Here is a 25,285-nt window from a genome sequence, read left to right on the forward strand (position 1 = left end):
AACTCACACAATCTTCATGCATGAGTCACGAACGGATGTTTTTATTCATCATAAAATCAATCCGTATCACGTTTTCTTCCCAGTTCTCCTACGCTTGACGGTCACACTGGAATTTTGGATGCAAGCAATCTTTTGGGATGTTATTAGCTCAGACGATCAATGCTAACTTCTCTCCTTTGTCTGGTCACGCTGTCATCATGCAGACATCTCCTGGCCGCTTCCTCTGTGCGGGGAGTGATCAGTCATTCCAGCAGGCGGACCAGGTGATCAGCATCCTTTCTTTAAGCAAACAATCGGGACGGATTTGTTTTATTGATCCGCCTTGAAAAATAATAGTAAAAAAAAAAAAATACAAATAAATCTCCTGAGGGATAAAAAGTATATGTGGAGATAAAGTGAGGTGTTCCCTGAAACAGCCACAACAGGTCTAAGGCATTGACTAATGGGACATGCTAATGTGACCTTGGCAGCTGTTAATGTATGAGGTATACTTCTCAGCTTTATGAGCCTGTTGTGTTTTCATTATTGCTTCCACTAACTAATGTGAGCGCTAATGTGGCTTAATAACGTCGTCCCAGTGATTAATGGCATTACGGATAAAGAGGCAGATAAAGGGTTTCCACTTAATCTTCCCGTGGAGCTCACTATTTACTTGCTGCGTGTAATTTTTTTAGACACCGTCGGTTTTATCGGTCTTTGTATCCTATGGGCTTCGCGTTACATGCAGCCACTTCCGCTGCTCGAGGTCGGAAGTGAAAGAGGAAATAGCAATTCCTATGTCTGGGAGAAACGGTGCTTTCATATGGCACGCAGGCCAGGACCCAGGTGGCACGCAGCTGAGCTGGCGAATAGCTCTGATGTAGTGTTTCCCCTAATGAAAGCGTTTCAAATGTCTCTGAATCTCGCACACAAAGACAACTGCGTGGCATTGGAAAGGCACATGTGTTGTTGGGGGGTATTTGGAGCATTATGGGCTGTGATCAAATCCATAATTGCAACATTGTTCTGTTAAATGTTTCACTCGGAACGATCAAAGCACTTGCTGCATTGAGGAGGAACTGAGATTTCCAGCCTATCCCAAAGCTTATATGTAAACAGAAAAAAAGAGGGAAACTTTGAAGTGAATTTAAATGGACTCAGTATAAACCATGGGAAGATGCTAATCTAAAACCACGTAAACAATAGGGGATCGTGTTAAAACCTTAAAAGTTGTTATGATGATAGTAGGAGGGTATTACACTCATTCACAGTCCTGCCATGGTTTAATTTATGTGGGACTGCAATAACTGCAGTAAACAGAAATTACCACCGTCAAGAATAATTATATCCTTCTATAAAACGGTGAATTTGACCTGTTTGACTTGTGAAGTCCCTTGAAACGTTTGCTGTGAATTTGCACTGCTTAAATAAGCCGCACCGAACTGAATGCTGGAGAACGTTATAGAAACTACTTTAATATTATCTTTCTCCAAATATCAAAATTATAATTTCAAATATTGAGCATCTGTTTACAGAAATACCAGTCTGAATTAATATATTAGAAATGGTGGTGCAGTAAACATCTTTTATATAGTGTAATAAACGTGTTGAATGAATGCTGAGGTCGGTCACTACGTGTCTTGAAAATAGACAAAAATGTGACGGAAGCATTTAAAGCAAACGCCCAATACATTATCTACTGTTATAGGGGGGAAAAATATGCAGCTCTGGAAAGCATTATGTTTCTTTAATCATCATCTCCGCATGTATGTTAGACTTTCCATACCAGTGGCTGTTGAATTTCAGTGCAAGCACACATATTGCTGCTTAATGAGGTGCTGAACCCAGCAGCATTGTGTCAGACTATGATTAGTAATCGGCGTTATTCCACTTAATGTTGATTTTAAAACACTTCCTAACTCTAAACATCAGCATTGTGTTATTTAAGAATGAATATACATTTGTTTTCTTGCTTTATTTGTTTTCTTGCTTTATTTGTTTTCTTCAAATACGTCTTTGAATGACAGTAGTTTTTATTTGGATGGTCATAAGAAAATGTTGTCAGTACATAAATGTGCAGGACTTTGTCACAGCTATGGTTGTTTTATAAATAAACAAAATAAGTAAAATACAGTAAAAAAAGAAATACATTTTTACTCAAACACATATCTGCTAATAGTCAAATCAGATAAACTATTTTTTTTGCAAAGATCTCTTGCATTTTTCATAGCTCTGTGTTAAAAATATTTTTAATTTTGCATCTGAAAGTCATGCAAATGTTTTCAGATACAAACCTGATTTGCAATGTACCTTCACTTCCATTTCTAGTCTTGCACGGAAATCATTGGCATTCCATGTGCACGGCCCAGCAGTCCACAGCCAGCTTTCAAAGATGGAGAGAATTCAGCTGGAAACAGTTTTCCTTATGCCTCAAAATAAATTCAAACAACTGGGCGCACAGCGACAGCGCTGAAGGCAATGGTTGCCAGTTGCGCTCATGTTCTCTGATCATGTACAAAACTCCAGACATTTTGGGATGACATTTTTTTTAAAAAATCTTTATTAGATATTTGGATAAAGGATCCCAAGAGCGCCAATAATAGTGCAACTATTTCTCCTTTCATTCTTCAAGGAGGAGATCAGAATATTTTTAGGGTTCTTTTGGTTGCATGTAGGAAACCCAAGAAGGAGGAGTTAACTGAAAAGCAAACCACCAAAGCCAGAGCACTGGAAGCTTGTAGGCGACAAAATTTTCTCTATAAAAAAAGAAGGGGAATAAAATTACTTTTTCTCTAAGGAACAATTTTGGGGATCACACAAAGACATGGGAGAAATGAACTACAATAGACAATATAGACTCCAGAAAAGTAAGATTACACTGGGACATAGTTTATAACACTATGGATAATGACATCAATAACTCCAAGTACTTTAAATGAAAGGCAAAAAAGTCAAAATGGTTATAATTATAAAACTACATACAGTTTTCTGTCAATCAAACATACAATACCTGCCAATACCAGATTGTGAAATATTGATTTAGAAAACAAAGTACTACTACTACTACTACTAATACTAATAATAATAATAATAATAATAATAATAATAATAATAATAATAATAATAATAATAATAATAGCACAAGTTCACTTTCAATCAAAACCAAAAATAACTGTAACCCAGAAGTAAATGGAAACACTGTTGGGGACTGTGGTATTTTCCCCTTTGTATCTTGGTGCCTTGGGAGCCTCCTATCCATGATCAACCAGAACCTGAGAGTTTGGATGCATTGTCTGTGTCCTTTTATTGAATTTGAGTACCTCCATCTGTCCCTCCATCCATTTTCTGGACCCGCTGTGTGCAATTCAGGGTCATGTGGGGGCTGCAGTCTGTTGTGGCTGTAAAGTCTGTAAAATCTATTACGGGGTCTAACACAGTGACACAGAACAACCTGATACTGCCTCTTAACTTCAATTTAAAAAATATCTTTGTGATATATCCGGAGAAAACCCACACAAGCCACTTGCACTCCACTGGGGGTCAGCTCCCTGAAGTAAGGATTGCCCAGATTCCAGGGCAATGTTGGGTGGAGGACTGAATGAAAATTAAAACTTGTTGCATTGCCTATCAGTATATTTAGTGGTTTCACCGGAAGGAAGATACAGAACAGAAGATCCACAAAATTATTCTTAGTTCCACCAGTTAAAATACCTAGATCAAATAACTAATGGAGAGGCTGCCGTACAAGTCTATAATGCAGAGCTTTTCCATAATCTTGAGTCTGTTTCTGGTTAAAGATTGACCTCAAACCTGCAACTATGTGCATTGAGCAAACGTATCTTTGTATGTTATGTGGTTGTACAAAAACTGCAGTAAATAAAAATTAATACTGTTAAAAATATTATAAAGAAGATTTACACTCAACTTGTATCTTCATTCTCAGAACTAGAATAATTCAGACTATTGCAATTTAATCTACAGAAATAACAATTAGAATTGCGATATTACAAAAAACAGAGCAGCCAGAATCCTTGTGTACATCATATTATGCCTGTTAAGCAGATGATTTAAAGTCAACTATGCATCCATGACTTCTAATGTCTTAATGAAAAAAAGTCAATAAATTCACAGTGAATAAAATGGAAAATATATATATAAAAAAAACACTATTTAAAGTACGAACCACAGGAGTTGCTTATTTGGTATATTACAAATGTAAAATATACCTTTCTTCATTTTTTTAGACTTTTCACTGCGGCATATAGAGATGTCATAAATGGGGGAAAATCAAAATTTTTCAAACTACTAATAATAATAGAGATTCCAATTATTGAATTTTAAATAGATAGCTCACATGTAGCGAAACTGTGCAAATCAAATGAGTCAAATAATCTATAAATTGTGCAAAAATGTTTACAACACGTATTGATTCATTAAGTAACTCAAAAATGTAACTCAACATACTGATATACTGTAGCAATGACACCACGCAAACTGAACAATAGAGAGCTTGGCAATAACATGAATACCCTAAAACACGCTCTGATGATACAACAGGGTTAACACTCATTTCCTCTATTGACACACAGGGTTTTATCATGTGTTTGTATAGTATTTGCACTAAACCAGCATTACATCCATTAGGAAGGACAATATGATGGACTTTGATATGACTTTTATCCAAGTATCAGACTTAAAAGTCAAATTATTGACAAGAATAGCAATTTGAAATGAAATACTGTAAAATGCAGAACAGCTTTGTAAGCATTGAACTACCAAAACGGCATATAAACAAAATAGAAGCAGAAATCTGTAAGTCTTCACATGAAAATTAATTAAAACGCTGAGCAAGTTTCTAAATAAGATTAGCCATAGAATGACATCCTCAATTATTTAACTACTACTGAGGAGCCACAATGTTTACACAATTCATTTAATAAACATTTAACCAAAAATAGCTCTGACCCTGTAGAAAACGCAAGCAGAGCTCTTGGAACATTAGATCTGCCTTTGGGATGTTCGACTGTTTCTGAAGGTGATGGTTAATTGCTACTTGTGGCATGTCCCGTAGATATTCGAGCAGAGCTTAGAGGTTTTGAGGATTTGTCTCTTTTTGTGTGTTCTTTGCGCTGCCCCATCCATCCATTTTCTGTCTCTGCTGTCCCCTAATTACGGTGGCGTGGAGACTGGATTTTATACCAGCAGTAAAAACTTTAGCGGTGGGGTATACTCTGGAAGAGTTTCCGGTCTAGTTTTTCACAGGGTCTAACACAGGAATCACAAGAGACAAACAACTGTCTACTTTTTCTTAACTTCATTTCCAAAAAAGAATATCATGGATGTTTGTGGACTGTGGGAGGAAACCAGAGTACATGGAGAAAAACCACACATGCAAAATGTAGCCTGTTGAGGATCAGTTCTCAGCATTTTTGCAATATCGGTCATAAATTGCCAACGCGCCAGTGGTTTCACACATGGCACTGTTTACAGTTTAGGTCTAATTTATTCAACCCCCTGGCTAAATGAGGTTCAAAATAATATTTTTACCAACATGTTTTTACTTTCTGAAAGTAATGTTAATGCTTTGGAGGTCTGACTTGAATCTGGTGAGATTCGGTGAAGGGAGCTGAAGATTAGGTTGATACCAAGGAGGTCTTCCAACGGCAAATGCATCAAAATGCAAGTGAAAAAAAAAATGCAAGAAGCTGCTCAGAAGTTTTAAGGGAGGTTTAATTACTGAACTGCCATTAAGGATTTTTTAACTGCTAATTAAGAAAGCATATAAATAATTTTTAGCATGACATTTTTCTTCAAATGTGGATAAATTCATATAAATTATTTTTTTTACAACTGATTCTGCTTTACCTCTTTCCAAACAAACTTCTTGGTTTAATAATAAAAAAAATCAATTAAAATATGCCATAAGTCTGAATAATGTGGAGTTTAACTGTAGGTTCTATGAGGATTGTTGCTTGTTACTAATAGGTGTAACACTATATGAGATTATCCTCAAACTCACCAGTTCACATAAGCAACTTTTGAATAAAAAAAATACAACATAGAACATGTATCATAATGATAACTGGTTAAACCTGGCACACTGAATTCAAATTCAATAGAATCTCTTTGGATTCAGAAATGATATATATTTTAAGACGTTCTCTTACCAACCCTCTGATATGTCACACGTAAAGAAAAGTATTGCTACTTTAAAGAAAATGCTAATGCTAAGGACTGCTAAAACTGTTAAAATTAAGATAATGGGAATATGCATAAATCGCTGAGTTAATAAACGGATATGCCAAGAAAAAAAAATCTTCAATCAATAAAATGAAGTGCTGCAAAATAAACTACTACTACAGAAACATTTCCAGCATCAGTCTAAAATAACCCAAAACACACAAAAAAACCAAAAACAACAACAACCCAGTAGCCAATGAATACAAGAATAGAGAAAAGTGCAGACTGTCATTTCAGGCTTGGGGTTTTTGGCTGTTTTTCCTGAGGCCTGTGGTGTCTTGCATTTGCATCCTGCCGGCCTTCGGTCCAACCGATTTCTGTATCTGCTCATCCAATCTAGTGTCACATTGGGGCCAGAGTCTATTCCTGTAAAAGGTCGACAGGTGGTGAACACAATGGGAATATTTTCAGTCGAGTCCATGCCAGAGTTAAACATATGATGAACAGAACAGAAGACAAACAACATCATATTCCCTTTTAGTTTGAATTTAAAATCACAATAGAGCTTAAAATGGATGTTTGTGGACTGTAGAAAGAAACCCAAGTACTCAGGGAAACCCACACGTCTGGTTTTACAAAGTCTCTGACAATGTTAGGTGGGTCATATAAGTAGATCAGTACCGCTTAGTACTTTTAATCTTGTCTCTGAGTGGTGCACATATATTTAAAAAGAACATTAATGATTCCCATTGTGCATTAAAAAGGCAAATAAATAATGTGTAGTTGGTTCTGTCCAAAGTGCTGCTCTGCTTTCTGACTAAACATCAAACTCCAACAAAGTAAAATGCATGTTTTTCTAACAGAGCCTGTAGTACTCACAGGATGAATATGGAGCCAATTTATTAAATTCCTGATGTTGACACAGGAGAAAACTCCTGATCCTGACAGTGACCCGCTTGGACTCCTAAAAGGAAGGAAGAGCATTTGACCAAAGCAAAGGTGTGGCACCAGAAGCATTCCAGTAGAAAAGGAAGCTGCTATTCTTTCCGCTTATCGGGTTTAAATGATTTTAGGAAAGAGCTCTCGGTTCGGAGAAAGTTATCCAAACACGCCAGGAAGATTGATGTTGTCGAAGGAACTATATTTTAGGCACATTCAGAGAACCAGCAGATCAAAAATGTTTCCAGAAATGAACTCACTTTATGACTGAGGCAGCGTCTCTGACTTATTTTTTTTCCCCCCATTTTCTCTTTATGACTTTATTTGCATCTCTCTAGAGATAATCAAACAGCACAAACATTCATATTCCTAAAAGCACACACATGTGCCTATATTTTAAGCCCCTTTTATCAATGCGCCATGCTCCACGCATTACTTTTGAAGCTATGAATTCACCTCGCCTGTACCTGCAACACAGACTCAGAAATGGCTTTCATCACATTCTTTTCAGTATAAATAAATCATATTTGTGAGAGCAGGAGTATAAAACCTCTGCTATTTTGGCATACGGTGACGCACATACCTTATGAGATCACAATGTGAAACACCTAACATGAAAGTGGTCTCCAAACCGTTTGCTTCAGGCTTTGAACCTTTGCAGCTTTCTTTTACCCGTTTTCTCTGATCATTTGACTGTTTGGTGTTTCCAACAAAGAGAAGTCGAGGTGTAACATCATTATGTTTTTTGTCGCCTGTGTAATGCAGATTTTATGTTTGAGGATGGAGAGCTGTTTTGGTATTTTAACCATGTTTGACACATATAGATGAGTTAAAGGTTCATTTTCTAAAGTAAATGAGGCTGTGGAAGGTATTTGCACAGTTAAAATCAGGCAGAATATTTTTTTTTGAAGCAAAACGAACTAAATTTAACTTATTAATTCAAATATTTATGCATAGATATATGCACTGGGTTATTACCTATTACAAGTAACATGGATTTTAAACAGAGTTTCAAAACCGCTAAAATTTAACATCTCACTGTCAAGGTTGTTAAAAGCAAGTTTATTTAGATGCCACAGAAATTGCCAGAGCGACCAGAGTTGTTCTAACCTCTCTGTGGAGCATAACATTTATTTTTATTTATTTCAAGGTTTATTTGGTAGGGACAGACACACATCGACATAGACAAACTGAACATGACAGCAGTCCCATGTTGGCATCAAATTACCCAGGTGTTGTGGCCATTTATGTTGAATTTTTATAAATCACAAGTTGTATGTATATTTAGTTTTTTCTCTAGACACTTAGAATGTACTTCAGTTAGTTTGAAACCAAAATCTGTAATTTTATATTTAGAACTGTTTGGATTACTTTGGTAATTTTTAGACCCTCCCATTAATTTAAAAAGATTAAGAACACACCAGAGGGCATGGTGGAATGGGCTTTTTGTTCGTCAAATATCTGGTGTGATGACAGGATCTTGTAAAATTATTTTTTTATCACTTTTTGGAACTTGTGACATCAGATTTAGTTAGCTTTGGTTTTTATCTAAGTTGTAATATATTTTTAGTTATTATTTTGTCCATATATTTGCTGGAAATAAACAATATATATATTTTTTCAAATAATGAAGTCGGAAGTGCGTTAAAACAACAAACCACCTGCTGCCAACCGCTGCCTTTTTTGGAAAATTTTGGTTTTTGGAACTTAGAAGGCCGTGACACCAGGGCTGCCCCTCCCCCACTTGATGCTACACACTGCTAGTCAGCTGGCTTAGAGGAGCTATGAGTAATACTGACACCTTGTGGCTCAAATTGGTACAACAGCTTGCCAATCACAACAATCTAATATGCTTTTTTTAAATGGTGTGTAGATGTTGTGAATTTTTACTTACACGTGATAGATAAGTATATGATGCTGTATTCTGTTCTATTTCAATTAGCAGTTTTGTTCTACAGCTCTGAATCGACACCATGATATGGTGAAACTGTGGTATTTTTACTGAATGGAATCATATCTTTAGACTCTTTGGTGGTACCAAATACATAAATCCAGATCTTTTGTAACCAAATTTTTAACATTTAATGAAGTTAAACTAATAATCAGACAGTATATACCAATACCAATCATTTTTATATTTAAGTGATGCCATTTCATGTGAGGAACTGCTGCAGGAACATTTTATTTGTGATGTAATAGCAAATATAAATGTGCAATGACATATTCATTAAGCTCCACATTTTTTGTTGTCGTTAACATTCCCAGTTGTTTATCTTTTAAGGTACTTATCAAATGTTTTCTTTTCACTGGTTTGACCACTTCTCACAGACATACTAATATTAGGTTTTAACACATGAAAACCTTTACTTTGAAAGTCAGGGAAAATGGTACCAAGCGTTTGCTATATTCTGCTCTCTATGCTGTAGTTATATAGATAATGCTTCTTTACAGTTTTCAGACACCATAGTAATTTAAGTGTCACCGTGGAGCTGAAATATGTACAGAGATACTTTGCTGTGGATTGTTATAAATGATTAAGCAGCATTCTGCAGCGCTGAGGTGGATACAAGGGATGAACAGCACTGTTCCTTCTCCTGTGTGTTATTCATATCCAGTGTGGCATCCCAGTGTCCTGTTTAATTCATAAACTCATTGCCTTGAATAGATTTAGACCTTGGGATTTCCTGAAATTTTTCATTAAATGTACTCTTAGCCATGACAAATTAGTCTTGCTGTTGTGGCTGCTAACTGGGACTCTGTGGCAGCTGTGAACATGATAAATCACTATATGGATAGGCTTCAGGAAAAGTCCAACAAATTCAGAGTCAGAGAGTTTTTACTTCTATTCATACAAATTTGAATATTCTGTCATGCGTTTCTTTTACATTTCAAAGAATTGAAATTAGGGGAGGACACACAGAGGAGCTGTTTTTTTTTTACGCGTAAACAAAGAACTCCCATCTTTTTTTGGTCTATAAACACATCATCATCTGACAACATGACCCTTTGTTTCACTTTTTTGAGTTAAATAAAAAAAAACTCAGATGAATGATATAGGGACATACTTTAATACAAAAGTCAGGTTAACTTTGTAATTCATTACTTTCTGCCAGATTAAAAATTACTACCTTTATTAAAGAGATTTATTAAAAATCTGAATTGGTAGGTTAGACCTAAAAAAACTAAAAACTGGTATTGTCCAGGAAAAGATAGATTGTTTTTTTAAAACGTTAATTTATGGGCTATGTCTTGTAGTCATTGAGGAGGAGAAGTTATGCTCCTTACAATAACATTTGAGGAACACAACCATTTATACTTGCACTCACACCTACAAAGCAGTTTAGAATCTCTAATTTAAAGCCTGTAAACATTCCCCAAGAACTGAGAAATGTTTGTTATCTCTCTCAGGCCTGGAAGAAAAGTAAGATGGCATTCTTTTATTGTAGCCCTAGTTTGAGAGTTCTCGGAGGCAGCAAATTCTTGACACCTCATCTTTGCAGGACGTTTTTCTCACGTGGTATCAGACAAGTATTGTTTAAACGATCAGAAATTTGATCTTGGCGTGGTTAAAAGAGAGAAAAATAAAAATGTTCTCAATTTCCTGCTGCTGCCTATTTCCCCCTGGAGTTCTGCACTTCAGTTTCTTGTGAAGGCCTGCCATTGGGGGATAGGCTGTGGTCCTCTTCAGTTTTCCCACCACTGGACCTGTGGTGGTTTGGCATGGACTGGAAGTGTGCTGGGGGTGTCTGTGGGGGGTTGCTTTGGCCATAGGAACTACGCTGGGTTCTGATGGGCATTTCTTTTCTCTTGAATTCCCAGGGCCTAGCTCACCAGGTGGTATAGTAATATACCCTCCCTATCCTGGTCCTTTTGAGTTCTGGTTTCTGCTGTGGGTTGTTGTTTGCCCAGCATGTTGGGGTCTCTAGGAAAAAGGTTGTTATACCTACATGTTTTATTGCTACTGTAACATGTGAATTTCCCCAATGTGGGATTAATGAAGTGTATCTAATCGGATCTAAAAATTCATATAACCTGTTCTCACCATCTGATAGTAAATTCAACTGAATTCATCCTGTTTCAGCTCAGTTCGGGTGACCAAAAGTATTTCCATTTGCTAAAAGAGAACAATGAAAGTTGTCCTCTTGAAATAAATCAGTCAAGCCTGTTTTATCCTTGGGTACAAAGTCCATACCTGAAGGTCCAACCTTCATCTTGTTGAATAATTATTTTCAAGTACAAGCAGCATAGCAATGTCCAGACATCATAAAATCTGGAAGAATATTTTTGTGGCTCAGGGATGAATATGTTTTTATGTGAAATGTGCATCTTAACTCTAGAACAAAAGTTAAAGTCTTTGGGAAGTTACTGGTGGAAGCTGGTAAGAAAGTTTTAGCATCCATACAGAAACTAGTCCTGTACCAAAACCGTTGAAAGGCTACTTTCAAATAATTTTCTCCAAACGTAATGCACTTTTTGGGGAAATGTCATATGGTCTGATGAAAGGAAAACTTAAGTGTTTAAACATAAGGACCACTATAAAATTTGAGGGAAAGGGTGGAAGCTTGTAATCCTGAGAGCATCCTCTGAACTGTGAAGTATAGGATGGCGTCATTGTGTTGGACAATGAATAAGAATGAATAAGGACCACAAACTAAGGTTTTGGAGTGGTCATCACAAAGTTCTGGACTCATTCTGATGGGATATTTTTAGACAAATCCGAAACGATACATGCTAACAAGACTATAAACTGTTCTCAGTCACACCAGCTCTGTCAGGGGAAATGGTGCAAAATGTCAGCACATTCATGTGAAAAGCTTGTGGAAGGATACACAAAGCCTTCGATTTAATTCTGACAATTCTGACAAGTACTAGGGAAGTGTATGTAAACATCTGAGCTTGAAGAATAAAAAAATAAAAAATCTCTTATAAAGCCACATTGTGATTAATCTGGCCTTTAGCAAAGATAAATACTTTTGCCAACTAGATAAGCGGTTTGAAAATGTTGTTGAATAATAATGCATTTCTTTTATTTACATTTTATCAAACATTTAAACATATATTTAAATTACGGAAATTAGAGAATAAGGGGGAAAAAAAGACTTACTGTTTTGCACAATTCATCTTGCAATGTTCCCATTATGGAATAATACTCGGCATAAAAGAGGTCATTTCTTTTCATCAGACCACACCATCACCATGCCACCCAATTACAGTCAAGAGATTAAGTTCGAAACATAAGCCTTTGATCTCAGTCAGTGATTAACACTGTCAGGGTTTAGTTGTTTTAATCACTGGCAGATGTTCTGCTAAGCTCCATGGTCCAGCAGACTGAGTGATGGGATCTTTGAAACACCACAGGGAGGACTTTGAGGGAGGCTGCACTAATCAGAGCCTAAAAGTGGACAGTCAGATCCAGTTACAGCCTCTGTTCGCTACATGTAGGCTCTGATATGCTCTATCTATGTTCATTATATGCTGTCTCTGCTCTCCCCAGTATTAGTTCAACTCCTTTATGGCTTGATGGTACAAACTGTGTGTAATGAAATGCAGCTTTCCTTTGCAATTTTGTTTTCCAGCAAGCATTGGACTCCAACCTCAACAGTCTAATCAAGAGGACCAGTGAGTTAGAAAGCTTGATGGGAAAACTTATTCAAACCTGCCAAAATGTGGAGGTGAGGTTATTTATTTACCCGTGCAGCTGGAGACTCTAAAGCTCTTAGTCCCATGATGACTTACCAAACCTAAAAGTAGTGGTTTTTTTTTCATGTCATCAAAACGCACTTATTTGAATTATACTTTTTGTATAATAATGTCTTTAATGTTATTTTTGTTGTATATTTGATCGTTATTTATATTTTTTATAGTTATAAATGTACCACTCTTAGTTCATAAAGGTTTGTAAATTCTAATTTTGCTATTCTTTCTTAGTTAATACTCATTATTGCTCCACTGTTACCTAATAAAGGCTTATGCAGGTTGAGTCAGCTTTTGATAGCAGACGCAGATAAGAAACCCCTGACAAAAAAAAAAAAAATAAATAAATAAATATGATTATTATGTTGCCTCATCAGATTTTCTTTCCTGGCTCACCTTCCTTGTATGCCATTGTTTATGGTCCTCATGAGGATCGCTGTAAATATTTCTGACTTTCTCGTAGGGAAGCTTGCGGCGCAATATTTTGTCAAAACAAATCCTAGAACGAGCCAGCACCATTTATTTTTACTGTTGCTTATCTGAAACTTCTCTCCTGTCCAGGTAAATGCCTCGCGGCAAGAAAACAAGCTGCAGGAGGAGTGTGACCTGCTGATTAATATCATACAGCAGCGAAGACAAATTATAGCAACAAAGATAAAGGAGGGAAAGGTACTCTTGTTTACTATTTGTATCTGTATGTGTGTATCACCTTGTACATGCCGATAACCTTGCCTCTTCAGACCATGAGGAGTTTGTTCTTATAAAAAATGTTGCCACTGTGTTTTCCTATATTCCTAGGGGTCAACTGCTGGAGATGATATTAATCTTTTGTTATTGTTTTATTAACATTTACGAGATGACAAAAATGCTTTTCTTTTTATAACTTTCTGTAAAAAGAAATATTGACATTTAAATATTGCTCCTCAACTTTAAACAGTAAATACAGTTGGTTCACTGCTAATTGTTAGGATGCCTTTATGATAATATGGTTGAAATCTTATAGAAAACTGAGAAACTTTATTATGTTTGTATTGAAGTCGGGGATTAGCTGCGTAAAGGTTTCTCTACTAAAGCTTAGCAGTAGTCTTCATTAAAGGTGATGTCAGTTTAATTAAATCAAATATTTATGTTAGTCTAAAAATGTGAAATCTATCTGCCACCCATGTTAGTAATATATAATGAAAAGCATTTATTTTCTGAATCATAACACTTCAATTGTAAATATACACTAACATGATGATTATTTAACTACTAAGACATTAACTAACAAGGATGAAATCTGACCATTGAAGGGGGAAATCTTAAAGAATTGGATAATGATTGTACATATTTTCTTTATCTCATAGGTATTTTCTTTATGAAATTGTTTTATCTACACTTTTTGGAAAAGTAATCTCATTGTGTAACTGTGTAATTAGGATTTCGTAAATACCCTTTTGTCTGGGGGAACAATTTTATGAGAGGGGTCCCAACAGAGGAATGGCTGGAGGTCGAGTTGCAATGTACGCAATTCATTTAAATGAGATTTCAAATCAAGACAGAAACAAGCCTCTCAAATAAATTATAAAAAAAAAAAAGCTAAATAATGTAAATTTTGGTTTAAGTTCCTGATGTTTTTTTTTGTAAATTCTTAGATCTACACATCTAACAAAACAGAGAGAAAAATTTGCATGACTTAATTTGCCTCCACATACAGGTGGAAACAGACCACAAAAAAATTAATAAAAGGGCAACAACATCGAACTTCATCTTGCACATTTACATTTACTCAAAGAATGACAAATCAAAGCTAATAAAGGAGCTAATGCATGCTTAGTGTTAGCTTGATGACTAAGAGTTTTCTGCTCACTAATAGAATCATGTAGCCTGGGAAGTCACAGGTTCTAACGCCAATGAAAACCGATAAAAGATCACAGACTGGCGTTTCAATCAGATGGTTAGTCTTTTAACCTTAACTAAGGTGGTTGGAACAGTTTACAATATTGATATTTGGGATGTTACATGGCAACATTGACAGTGTTATTTTTATTTAGATTTAATTATTTCTTCTGATTATAATGTGTACACAGCAAGTTTTGTGACTGTTGTTTTTACATTGAATCAGTTATCTTATTGCTTTTTAATTTTACTGGTTAAAAGTGTAATTTGATAAGATATGATAAAAAGATAAGACATTCCTTTATTGTCCCCAGTGGGGAAAAAGCGGGCGTGGCAGCGGCAAAGACACAGACGGAGTTCCCCAAAAACAAGATAATCTAATCTAATGTTATTTGTAAAGCAACAATGAACAAGCTTATCGGAAAGGCCAAAATAAAAGTCAAAATAAATACTAGAGTAAGTATTGCACAATTATTGATAATATGCCATACTCAAGTCAAAAAGATTAAATATTCAAGTTAAACAGAACAATGTGAGATAATTTGCAATAAGCAGGATAGTACAACAGCATATGAGAGTAGCTAAGGCATGTGCATGTCTACCTTAACATCTGAGAGGCTGTGTAAACAATTCATTGGTTAATATTTTAACAATTTTTCTTTAATATTTCCTGCAAACACACACATTAGCAGTGATTTTCAAACATGTTTGGGGTTTATTTACACTCACTGGTTATTCTTGTAGATTAAAACACATTTTTAAATATTTATAAATCATTACTATTAGTATTGTTATTGAAAAAAATATATTATTCTGATTAAATTACATAATTGGTCAAATAACTTGTTTGAAAGTAAAAATTAAAAGTTTAGGAATTTGGCACGACTTGAGACTGGCAGGCTTTTCTTTGGGACTTGACTCAAGATTTGGGTGGAATGACTTGAAACTTTTAATTGTAAACAATGACTTGGTCCCACCTCTAAAAAGCACAATGAGTCAGTAAAGAGCAAGGTGCCATTAAGGAGTCTTAAAGGACATATTTATTTCAGTGATAAAATTCAAAACCAGACTCAAAGGAATGCTACAGGTGTTTGTGACTAAACAGTACAATTAATAGAAGATCCCTTTTTATAAAACCCAAGATATAAACAGCAGACATTTGTCTATGATTAGTTAGGTCTGTCTTTTTTATGAGAGTGCACATTTTATCATCAAATGCTTTTGAACATGTCAACATTAAACTGTTTTACACTCCATCCTATGGACTTGAAAACGGCTTATCTGCTAAGCCGTGTTTCTTTCCTAAATGAGGCAACTAATGGAGCCACATTAACTTTTTACTTTTCTGGCCCGTAGAAAGTACTCCTGGGTCACATGCTTATCCACGAGGAGTGATTGCAGCAAGTCAATTAATCAATGCAATCTGCTGGCTTTTTCCAAGATGGAAAACTTTTTAATCAATTTGAATAATAAATTGGACTTGACTGCAATGTTTGATGACCAATTAGAATTTATTTACTTGTTTTGGAATCTGTACGATTAAAATAAATTGACTTTTTTATTGTAATGTGTTGTGAATTGACACCATAAAACAACTAAATAGAGTTGAATTTAATTTTTTTTTAAAATATGGTTTGTTTTTGGCTGTCAACATCAGAAATGTGTTTACAATGTACCAGCTTTTATTTTCTGGACAAAAGAGAGAGATGTATAATTTCTGTTGATTTAAGCTCAACACACTCAGTGTGCTCATATTTAAATTGGTTATATTGCATTTTTTCCAAAATAACTTTAAAAAGTGCTGCAATAAATACTAAATGCTGCAAAAGGAATTTCCAATACTGAAATGTATAGGCTTCTGTAATCATTCAAAATATGATGCCTCTCGTGTTATTTACCTGTCTTTCCATGATGGATTCCCTAAGAGGGGTGATGTCTAGCTGAGCCTTGTTCAGTGTCAGAGTGAGATCAGCCCCGCTTTCTGCGAGGCTCTTCTCTCGAGGACTCTTTTCTTTCACACCTTGTGGCTCATGACAGCCTGTGAATTTGCTCTCGGCTGTTAAGCCAGTTAAGAGGATGTTGTGCCTCTGACTGCTGTTAGGGATGCTTTGCAAATACACATCCAGTGCAAGTATAGCTGAGTCTGATGAAAAAAAAAAAAATCTAATGTGTACAATAAATCAGATGTTTTCCTGGTGAGGATTTGTGACTGGCATGGCTAAACACCCAGGTTTTGATATGCTAAACGTGTATTGGTTATTTAGCAAGATCAATCATCTATGTGCGTGTTATTTATATTTTCTGCCCAGGCCATGAGGCTGAGAAAGCTTGCTCAACAGATAGCGGGCTGTAAGCAGTGCATCGAGAGATCGTCTTCCCTCATCACTCAGGCTGACCTAACCCTTAAGGAGAGCGACCACACCCGTTTCCTTCAGACGGCTAAAAGTATTTGTGAGAGGTAAGAGGGAAGTAAAACCAACATATATATAACATATATATATATATATATATATATATATATATATATATATATATATATATATATATATATATATATATATATATATATATATATATATATATATATATATATCCCTGTAAAGCTATGCATACCTTTTGGCCTTTCATATTTTGTCACATTACCTCCACAAACCTAAAGGTGTTTCATTGGCATTTCATGTGATGGACTAACACAAAGTAGTGAAGGATTTTGAAGTGAAGGAAAAATGATCTGGAGTTTTCTAAATATTTAGCAAATAAACATTGCATTTGTAATGAGCCCTATTGAGTGAATCAATACTTTGCAGGACTACCTTTTCCTGCTATTAATGCTACAAGTCTTATGGGTATGTTTCTACCAGTTTTGCCCATCGAGTGACCAATATGCAGGTTCTCCTCTTATGAAATAGCTCTAGCTCAGACAAACTGAATGGAAAACATCTGTCAGCAATGATTTTCAAGCTTTGCCACAGATTTCGGTCTAACTTGGACTGGGCCGATCCAGGATGTGAATATGCTTTGATCTAAACCTTTCCAGTGTAGGCTGTATATTTACGGTTGTCATGCAGCTGAAATGTGAACAGCCACCCCACACTCAAGTTTTTCAAAAATATTTTACGGACTTTCTTCCAGGATGAGTATGTATTTAGCTTCATTCATCTAACTTATTGCGCTGACCAGCTTAAATTTCCCAGCTGATGAAAACCACAGGATGAGGCTGCCATCGCCATGTTGCACATTGGTGTTCAGGGTAATATAGTTATTTATGCTGAAATTAAATTGCACACAGGTTTCTAATAATTTCATTTAGGGCTATCAAAATATACAAGTCTGAATACATATGCATGACAAAATGAGGGCGTGGTAAGATGGTATGAATACTTTTACAAAACACGTAATGTTAGATACAGCAAATGGAAACATTTTCACTGCTTAATTGGTGACGTTTTTTTTTTTTTTTTCACAACAGAGTCTCTATGGCAACAGCATCCTCCCAGATACTACTACCTGAAATTAACTTGAATGATGCTTTTGACACTTTTGCTTTGGACTTCACGAGGGAAAAGAAAATGCTAGAAAGTTTAGATTACCTCACAGGTGAGTGAAATCACACTTAGAAGTCAATATTTAATTTCTTGCTATGATGACGGTATGCGAATTAGCACATTGGCTATTTACTCCTCGGCGAGTTTAAGTGTGTCACAAACTGGAAATGTCTTTAAAGCATCTTCAAAGCGTGAACTGAAAAAGATCCACTCTTCATGCCTAAATAATGGATTATACACGGTAGTGAATAAGGTGGTTTGGATTTTAACACTGGTGTCAGAAGAAATAAAAAAAAGTCCACTATATTTGGCAGCAGTAGCTTTATTTTGCGCAGATTGAAAGAGGTTTGATTGTTCTTGCTCAGCCCCTGTTGTGAAGCGAGAATGTAACACTGCATGGGGGCTTTGGTTGTAATAGCTGGCGGAACTCCAGTGTAGATTAATTACACTTGTCAGACTGAAAGGAAACACAAATGGATGGTGCTATTTATCCTCCACTGGTCTCTGTGATGCATTTGCTTGTTTTGTTTTTTTGTTGTTTTTTTTTTTTGATGATGTTGTATCTGGCATTAAAATTCACTCATCATCTGTTCATTTCCATGGATTAAAAAACAAAAGGCTTTCTGGTTTTCTTCTGCAGCACCAAATCCGCCAGCAATCCGCGAGGAACTGTGTACAGCTTCGTACGACACCATCACGGTTCACTGGACATCCGATGATGAGTTTTCTGTTTTATCATATGAACTACAGTACGCTATCTTCACCAGCCAATCTAATGTCGTCAGTAAGTGCATAATGTAGTTTTTTGTGGGGGGCTTTGTTGTGTGATATTAGCAGTGACAAACATGAGAGTGATGGAGTGGGTTCTCTGTGGAAGCCTTTCATCCCAGGAATCTGTCATAATATTAAAAAATATATATATATTGTGGGCATTTTAATATAATCTAAATATTAGGGTTTGCACATTTATTTGGCCTCATATGAGGAGATTTGACTCTGTGAGGGTTAAAATCCGCTATAAATTCAACAGTTGCACACTATTCTTGTGTTCGAACATCATTAAAGTTGAATATTATGTTATACCATTTCTTTCACTCACACAGAAAGCCCTACACTACAAATTAATCAGTTAAAATACACAAATTAATTGGATTAGTGAACACAAACTTATGACTGCAAAACTTTCTCTTGGCTTGTTTAGGTAATTATTTAATTTCAGCAAAAAGAAATATAAAAACTAAAATAACATTTAATATGTATGGTGCATTCAAATGCATTTAGCACCATATGCTTGATACTGTGAGCAGGAGAATGGATCACCACAATGTGGCCACAACGTGCTCAATCTTACAATCTTTTCTTGTCCGCCCCATCGCATCAGCACCCTCACATGAGTGCAAATGAGATTGTTCGACGAGTCAAAATGCCACCGCATTTAGAAATTCTGCTTGTCACGTCTGATAACTAAGCCTGTGATTAACCGCCTGTTCCTCGTCAGTGATTTTCTGTATGTCGGCACTGCAGGTCTGTGTAGCTCTGTTGATAGTTGGATGATTGTCCCGAACATCAAGCAAAATCAATACACTGTGCACGGACTCCAGTGTGGCACCAACTACATTTTCATAGTGAAGGCAATAAACCAGGCTGGAAGCCGCAGCAGCCCCCCAGGGAAACTCAAAACCAACAGTAGGTCATCATCAGCTGCAAACATTTACTCATTCTAAGAGCTTATATATAGTTGGTAAATATATATATATATATATATATATATATATATATATATATATATATATTCTGTAAAAATTCAACAAGATTTTGTGTTTTCATTTTAAGGTCAGCCGTTTAAATTGGACCCAAAGTCTGCTCACCGGAAGCTAAGGGTTTCCCATGACAACCTTACAGTTGAGAGAGACGAGACGTCTTCTAAAAAGAGCCACAGTCAGGACCGCTTCTCCAGTCACAGCAGCTACGGGGTCACTGGGAATGTCTACATAGACAGTGGCCGCCATTACTGGGAAGCTCTGATTGGAGGCAGCACATGGTACAAAGCATTTTGCATTGATTTTGTTCGCTGAGCTTGGAATGACTCTTGTTTATTGATCCAATCTGAAGTACAGCTCAAGACCAAAGGGATAAACGTAATCTTTGATCCCCACATTATAGAGTGCATAAGGATTTTTTTTTTTCAAAACTTACTGCAGTGCTTGAAATCACCCACTAAGTTCTATTTATCACTTTTCACAAGGTTTGCTGTGGGGATTGCTTACAAGTCTGCACCAAGACACGAGTGGGTTGGCAAGAACTCTGCCTCCTGGGTACTCTCCCGCTGCAACAACTCGTGGGCGGTGCGTCACAACAGCAAGGAGATCCCCATCGAGCCTTCGCCACACCTGCGGCGCCTTGGGATACTGTTGGATTACGATTCGGGGTCGCTCTCCTTCTACGACGCCGTGGCCTCGCAGCACCTGTACACGTTTGACATTGACTTTGTTCAACCCGTCTGCCCAGTGTTCAATGTTTGGAATAGATGTTTGACGGTCCTCAGCGGACTGCCCATCCCCGATCATTTAGAGAGCACCGACTTCAACCCCTGATCATGCAGACCCTACTCGATCATTCTTGACGATGACATAAACATGTTGCCTGGCAGAAGTATTCATACCCTTTTGAACGGCCACGTTTTGTCATGTTATGACCACAAACTACAATGTGTTTCGTGTTGATTTATCTGATTCACACAACAAACTGAATCACTGTGAAGGGGGAGGAAAATAAGACATGATTTTCAGCTTATTGCAGATAAAAAAAGTTCATACCTATAGGGTTCATTTGTATTCGTTCCCCTTGAATCAATACTCTTTTTTATGGCATATGTTCCTATAAACTTTGCAGACCCAGACTAATCTTTGCCTGTTTTGCTTTGCAAAATAGACAAAGCTCAGTCAGAATGGAAGAAGAGCATTTGTAAACAACGATTTTAAAGTCTTGCTATCAAATATCAATTGGATTTAGGTCTGGACTTTGACTGGGCCATTCTAACATACGCTTTCATCTAAAACATCCCATTGGAGATCTGCTGGAGGGTGAACCTCCGAAGCCTGTTATAGCTTTCCTGGAATGCCTTGTGCCTATCTCAATCTGTCTTCCCAATGAACTCTGACCAGATTCTCTGTCCCTGCTGAAGAAAAACACCCCCACAGCATGATATTCATGTTTCACCGTGGGGATAGTGTTTTGATATTGACAATGAGGAGACCCCAGATTCTGTCTAGCCTATCCAGCTGGAAGAAAAAATGAAAATTATATATATATATATATATATATATATATATATATATATATATATATATATATATATATATATATATACACACACGTATATGGAAAACTTCGATCCAGCTACAGCATATCTGCTTGGTTTGGGTATTCAGACAGTCTATTTATAGTTACTCAATGGCTTTAAAAGGACACGTTAAAACTCTGAAAGAGCATTAAGCAAGAAATATTAATCAATATTACAATCAAAGGGAGCCTGAATGCCTGCATCCTGTGTTTGTATTGTAAATACTGTGTAAAAGAATATTGTGAGAACAATAAATCTGTAATCAATTGTGTAGCCCTAGATGGAAGATGTGCTGTACGCATCCTGCTTCCGGGTGACTGATTGAACAGGTCTGTGTGAGCTTTTCAAAGCATGGGACATTGTTTTACAACCTAACCATGCTTTAAAGCGCTCTACAACTTTATTGCTGACCTGTAAGGTCAGTTGAGGCTGTTTGTTCACTAATATCCTTTAACAATCCTTTGAGGCTTTCATACAATAACTGTATACTGAGATTAAATCCCACACAGGATGACTTCACTTACTTCTGAAGCGACTTCTGAAGTGAATTAATTGCACTGAATTTTGTTCCGTCATATCAGATAAGAGGTGCCGAAGTTAAAAGCGTCCAACAAATATTCAGATTGTCATTTGGAAGAAAATTTGAAAACAATTTTCCTTTACAGATATGCCCTTGTTTGTGTTGGTTTATCACATAAAATCAAAAGAAAAACACACACACATTGAAATTTGTAGTTGTAATGTTTAGGAAATGTGGCAAACATTTATGGTGTGAATACTTTTGCCAGCTTCTGGAAATGGACTGGATACATGCGAGATGAAATGACCTAAACAGCAAACAGGACTGAATTATGCCTATGTGGAAATTTATTGAAGACATTTAAGCAAATTTCAGGCACTTGTAAATACTTTTCTTTGCTTTGCACGATACTTTGCAGGGTGGGTTTGGAAATTAGCTTGAAATCTGAAATTCAGTTTTTAATGGGCTCAGGAGTATATTTTATTACTTTTATGTATTGTTTTAATAATTGAAGGTGTTGATGAGCGTTTCTGCACAAAATACAAAGGAGACTTTTGACCCGCATGCTTTTTTAAAGACAGACTATTTTTTTGCAGTGTAACTGATTTGTATTTAATGCCAGCACTTTGATAAGAAAGTTGTTACTACGAAATGCATTTCTACGCCACGTCTGCCGGGAAAGCACATTTCTCCACTTGTCCTTGCGCTTTAAGGAATAGACGGTTTTAATCCGAATAGAGCAGTTTCACTCACAAAATCTTATTTGAAATCATTTGATTTGATTTATTCAGAAGTATTTACTATCCACAGTGGCTTCATCACTGTCTAGCATCTCTTCACTGCAGCAGCTTTAGTGCTTCGTCCCAGTTTTCACATTTAGGCATCCTTACAAAGGCGTAATAAAAACGTACTCCATGTGATCATCTCTGTGACCTCGTCCTTTTGTTTTGTGATAATCTGTCCAGGCTACAAATGGGTCCAACAAAGATGACAATTTCATGCAACGAGCGTTTATTGTGTACAGCCATTATTTCTGGATTTGCAAACGTTACTCGATCGTGTTTTCACAACACCCGCACCACAGAGCAAAGTGTCAGTTTTTACTGCTTTACTGGGATCCTCTCTGACCCACACTGAGCCAAAATACCGCCCCTGACAAGATTCACTCTGACATCTCTTTTTGTGCCAGAGTAATGCAGCCTGAATTTTGCAGCGTCTCCTTTCAACAAAGGAGACAAGGGGGAGGGAGAATATAAAAAAAAATCTGAACTCTGCATGACCTCCCCATGAGACACCCCGCAGACAAAGCTGTAATGCAGGAGCACCACCTCCTCATCCATGTAATACCACCAGCCCTAGATTTGGAGATGTGCCCATTTTTGTGTGCTGAGACTCCTTCTTAAGACATTTTATTTAATCTTTTCCTTTTTTAAAAAAAAGAAATAGCCGACATATTCAAAATTAGCAAAACTATTTTTCAATAGCAGCTATGAAAAGATCTTGTTTAAAGAGACTAAAAACATTTGTCACGATAAGTTTGCATAAAAAAAAGAAAGAAAAGAAAACAGGTCTTTGAGGGACAGATGGCGCATGCAAAATTAAATGTGTGTTTTTAAAAAAGGTGCAAAAGGACTGTTTTTCATCAAATATTTATTGTGGCGTGCTCACCATTTACACCATTTATCTGTTGCCTTTTATGAGGGACAAAAGAATGTTATAACATAAAGGGTACAGACACTTTTTTTTCTGCTTTCAATTTAAAAGACAGACTAACCGCAGGCTCAGCAGATTTAAAATCTAGGACAGCATGTGTTGATAACAAGAAAAACGTTAAATTAAATTTGCAAGGAGGCTGAGGACATAAATGGCCCAATTTCAATGATTAATGGATGGGAAAAAAAGTCTCCCAGGGCTCCACCTACTGGATTTTTTTTTTGACATATAAATGGAGAGAGAGAGGCTTCAAGCTCCTAACAAAAGTCAGCCACTATGGTCTCTTTAAATAGTTCTGTTTTATTTTATTTTTCAGTTTCAATCAGAAGGATGGCTTAGATGTAAGTATTAACATTATAAAGTGTTCCTAAGGTACTCTATCAACAGAAGAAACTTGAAAAACAATCCTTGTGGATGTTTTTTAATCCCTATTTAACTAAATAAAACTTGGCAACAAATGATTAAGCTACAACAATCCTTATATAAAGAAGAATGTGTAGTTATTATATGTAAGAAAATATGTTTAAAAAAAAAAAAAAACACATTGAAGAAAAAAAACCAGACTCAATGATTCATAGACAATCAGACAAATAAAAGTGACCAAAGGAAAATGAGACAAACATGTTGAACTGGAGACCCTGAGATCAATAACATCCTGGATGGACTATAGCACACCTATGGACATCTGACATGGGGATACCTGGTCCCTCAGTATGATCCGGAGAGTCTCTCTCTGGGATCAGATTTGGATCACAAGATAAAATAAACCATATAAAATAAAAAATAAGGTAAACTTACTTAATGTGGCGCTTTTTATTACACAATTTCTGGTTTTGAACATTTTTGTTTGTTTCAATGTCAAGATTTTTTTTATTTGCTGATTCAAAACTCCTTTTTATCTTCAAATATGTAGAAAGTGCATATGCATAGTAAATGGATGGAAGTATAACCAAATCACATGACGAGCCAAATATTTTGTTAAATGTAGTGCAGAGAGCTTGGTTAAAAGTTGTGCACACACCAACGCACACAAAGTGTCACCGCGTCCCAGGTGTCAGAGGTGTGGGACCACGTGACTGAACTGCCTGCCCCTACCATGTTGCGTTCACGAAATGATGGACGTGTTAAGTTTCACGGTTACCTTTCACAATGGTATAATCGTGAAATATTCGCAGATTGACCTTAGTAATTGGCAGGTGACATACAAAACATAGTAGAAAAGAGTGAACATATTTAATTCCTAACATGATCGTTAGCAAGTTTGGGCGTTAGAATTTCCCACGTCCCCAAAGTATCCGCACCTGCGTTTCTCGCTCCTAATGAACACCAGCAAACAGGTAAGCGGCGCCTCGTGTTCTTATTAAGGTGCTGCCCGGCTTCACGCTTTCATGGCAGCAATATCACATGGGAGACTATATTTTAAATGTCCACAAACCGTACAAGAGTCTGCCAGCAAAACAACCGAGACACTTTCTTCTTAACTCCTATTGGCCC

At 36.4% G+C, this 25,285-nt stretch overlaps 1 protein-coding gene across 5 annotated transcripts in view; it reads left to right on the forward strand.

Moving 5' to 3' along the window:
- mid1 (midline 1) overlaps positions 1–21,526 on the forward strand; it is a 50,698-nt gene extending 29,172 nt beyond the window's left edge. For all 5 annotated transcript variants that reach the window (XM_036139236.1, XM_036139233.1, XM_036139232.1 and 2 more), the window contains exons 3-10: positions 12,675–12,770; positions 13,354–13,461; positions 16,980–17,128; positions 18,140–18,267; positions 18,856–18,999; positions 19,740–19,901; positions 20,049–20,256; positions 20,461–21,526. In XM_036139236.1, coding sequence (XP_035995129.1) covers positions 12,675–12,770; positions 13,354–13,461; positions 16,980–17,128; positions 18,140–18,267; positions 18,856–18,999; positions 19,740–19,901; positions 20,049–20,256; positions 20,461–20,809 — 1,344 coding nt within the window. In that variant the 3' untranslated portion in view covers positions 20,810–21,526. The remainder of the gene's footprint in view (positions 1–12,674; positions 12,771–13,353; positions 13,462–16,979; positions 17,129–18,139; positions 18,268–18,855; positions 19,000–19,739; positions 19,902–20,048; positions 20,257–20,460) is intronic.
- The last annotated feature ends 3,759 nt before the right edge of the window (positions 21,527–25,285 follow it).

Source organism: Fundulus heteroclitus, chromosome 7 (genome assembly GCF_011125445.2).
Source record: "Fundulus heteroclitus isolate FHET01 chromosome 7, MU-UCD_Fhet_4.1, whole genome shotgun sequence".
Classification (NCBI taxonomy): domain Eukaryota; kingdom Metazoa; phylum Chordata; class Actinopteri; order Cyprinodontiformes; family Fundulidae; genus Fundulus; species Fundulus heteroclitus.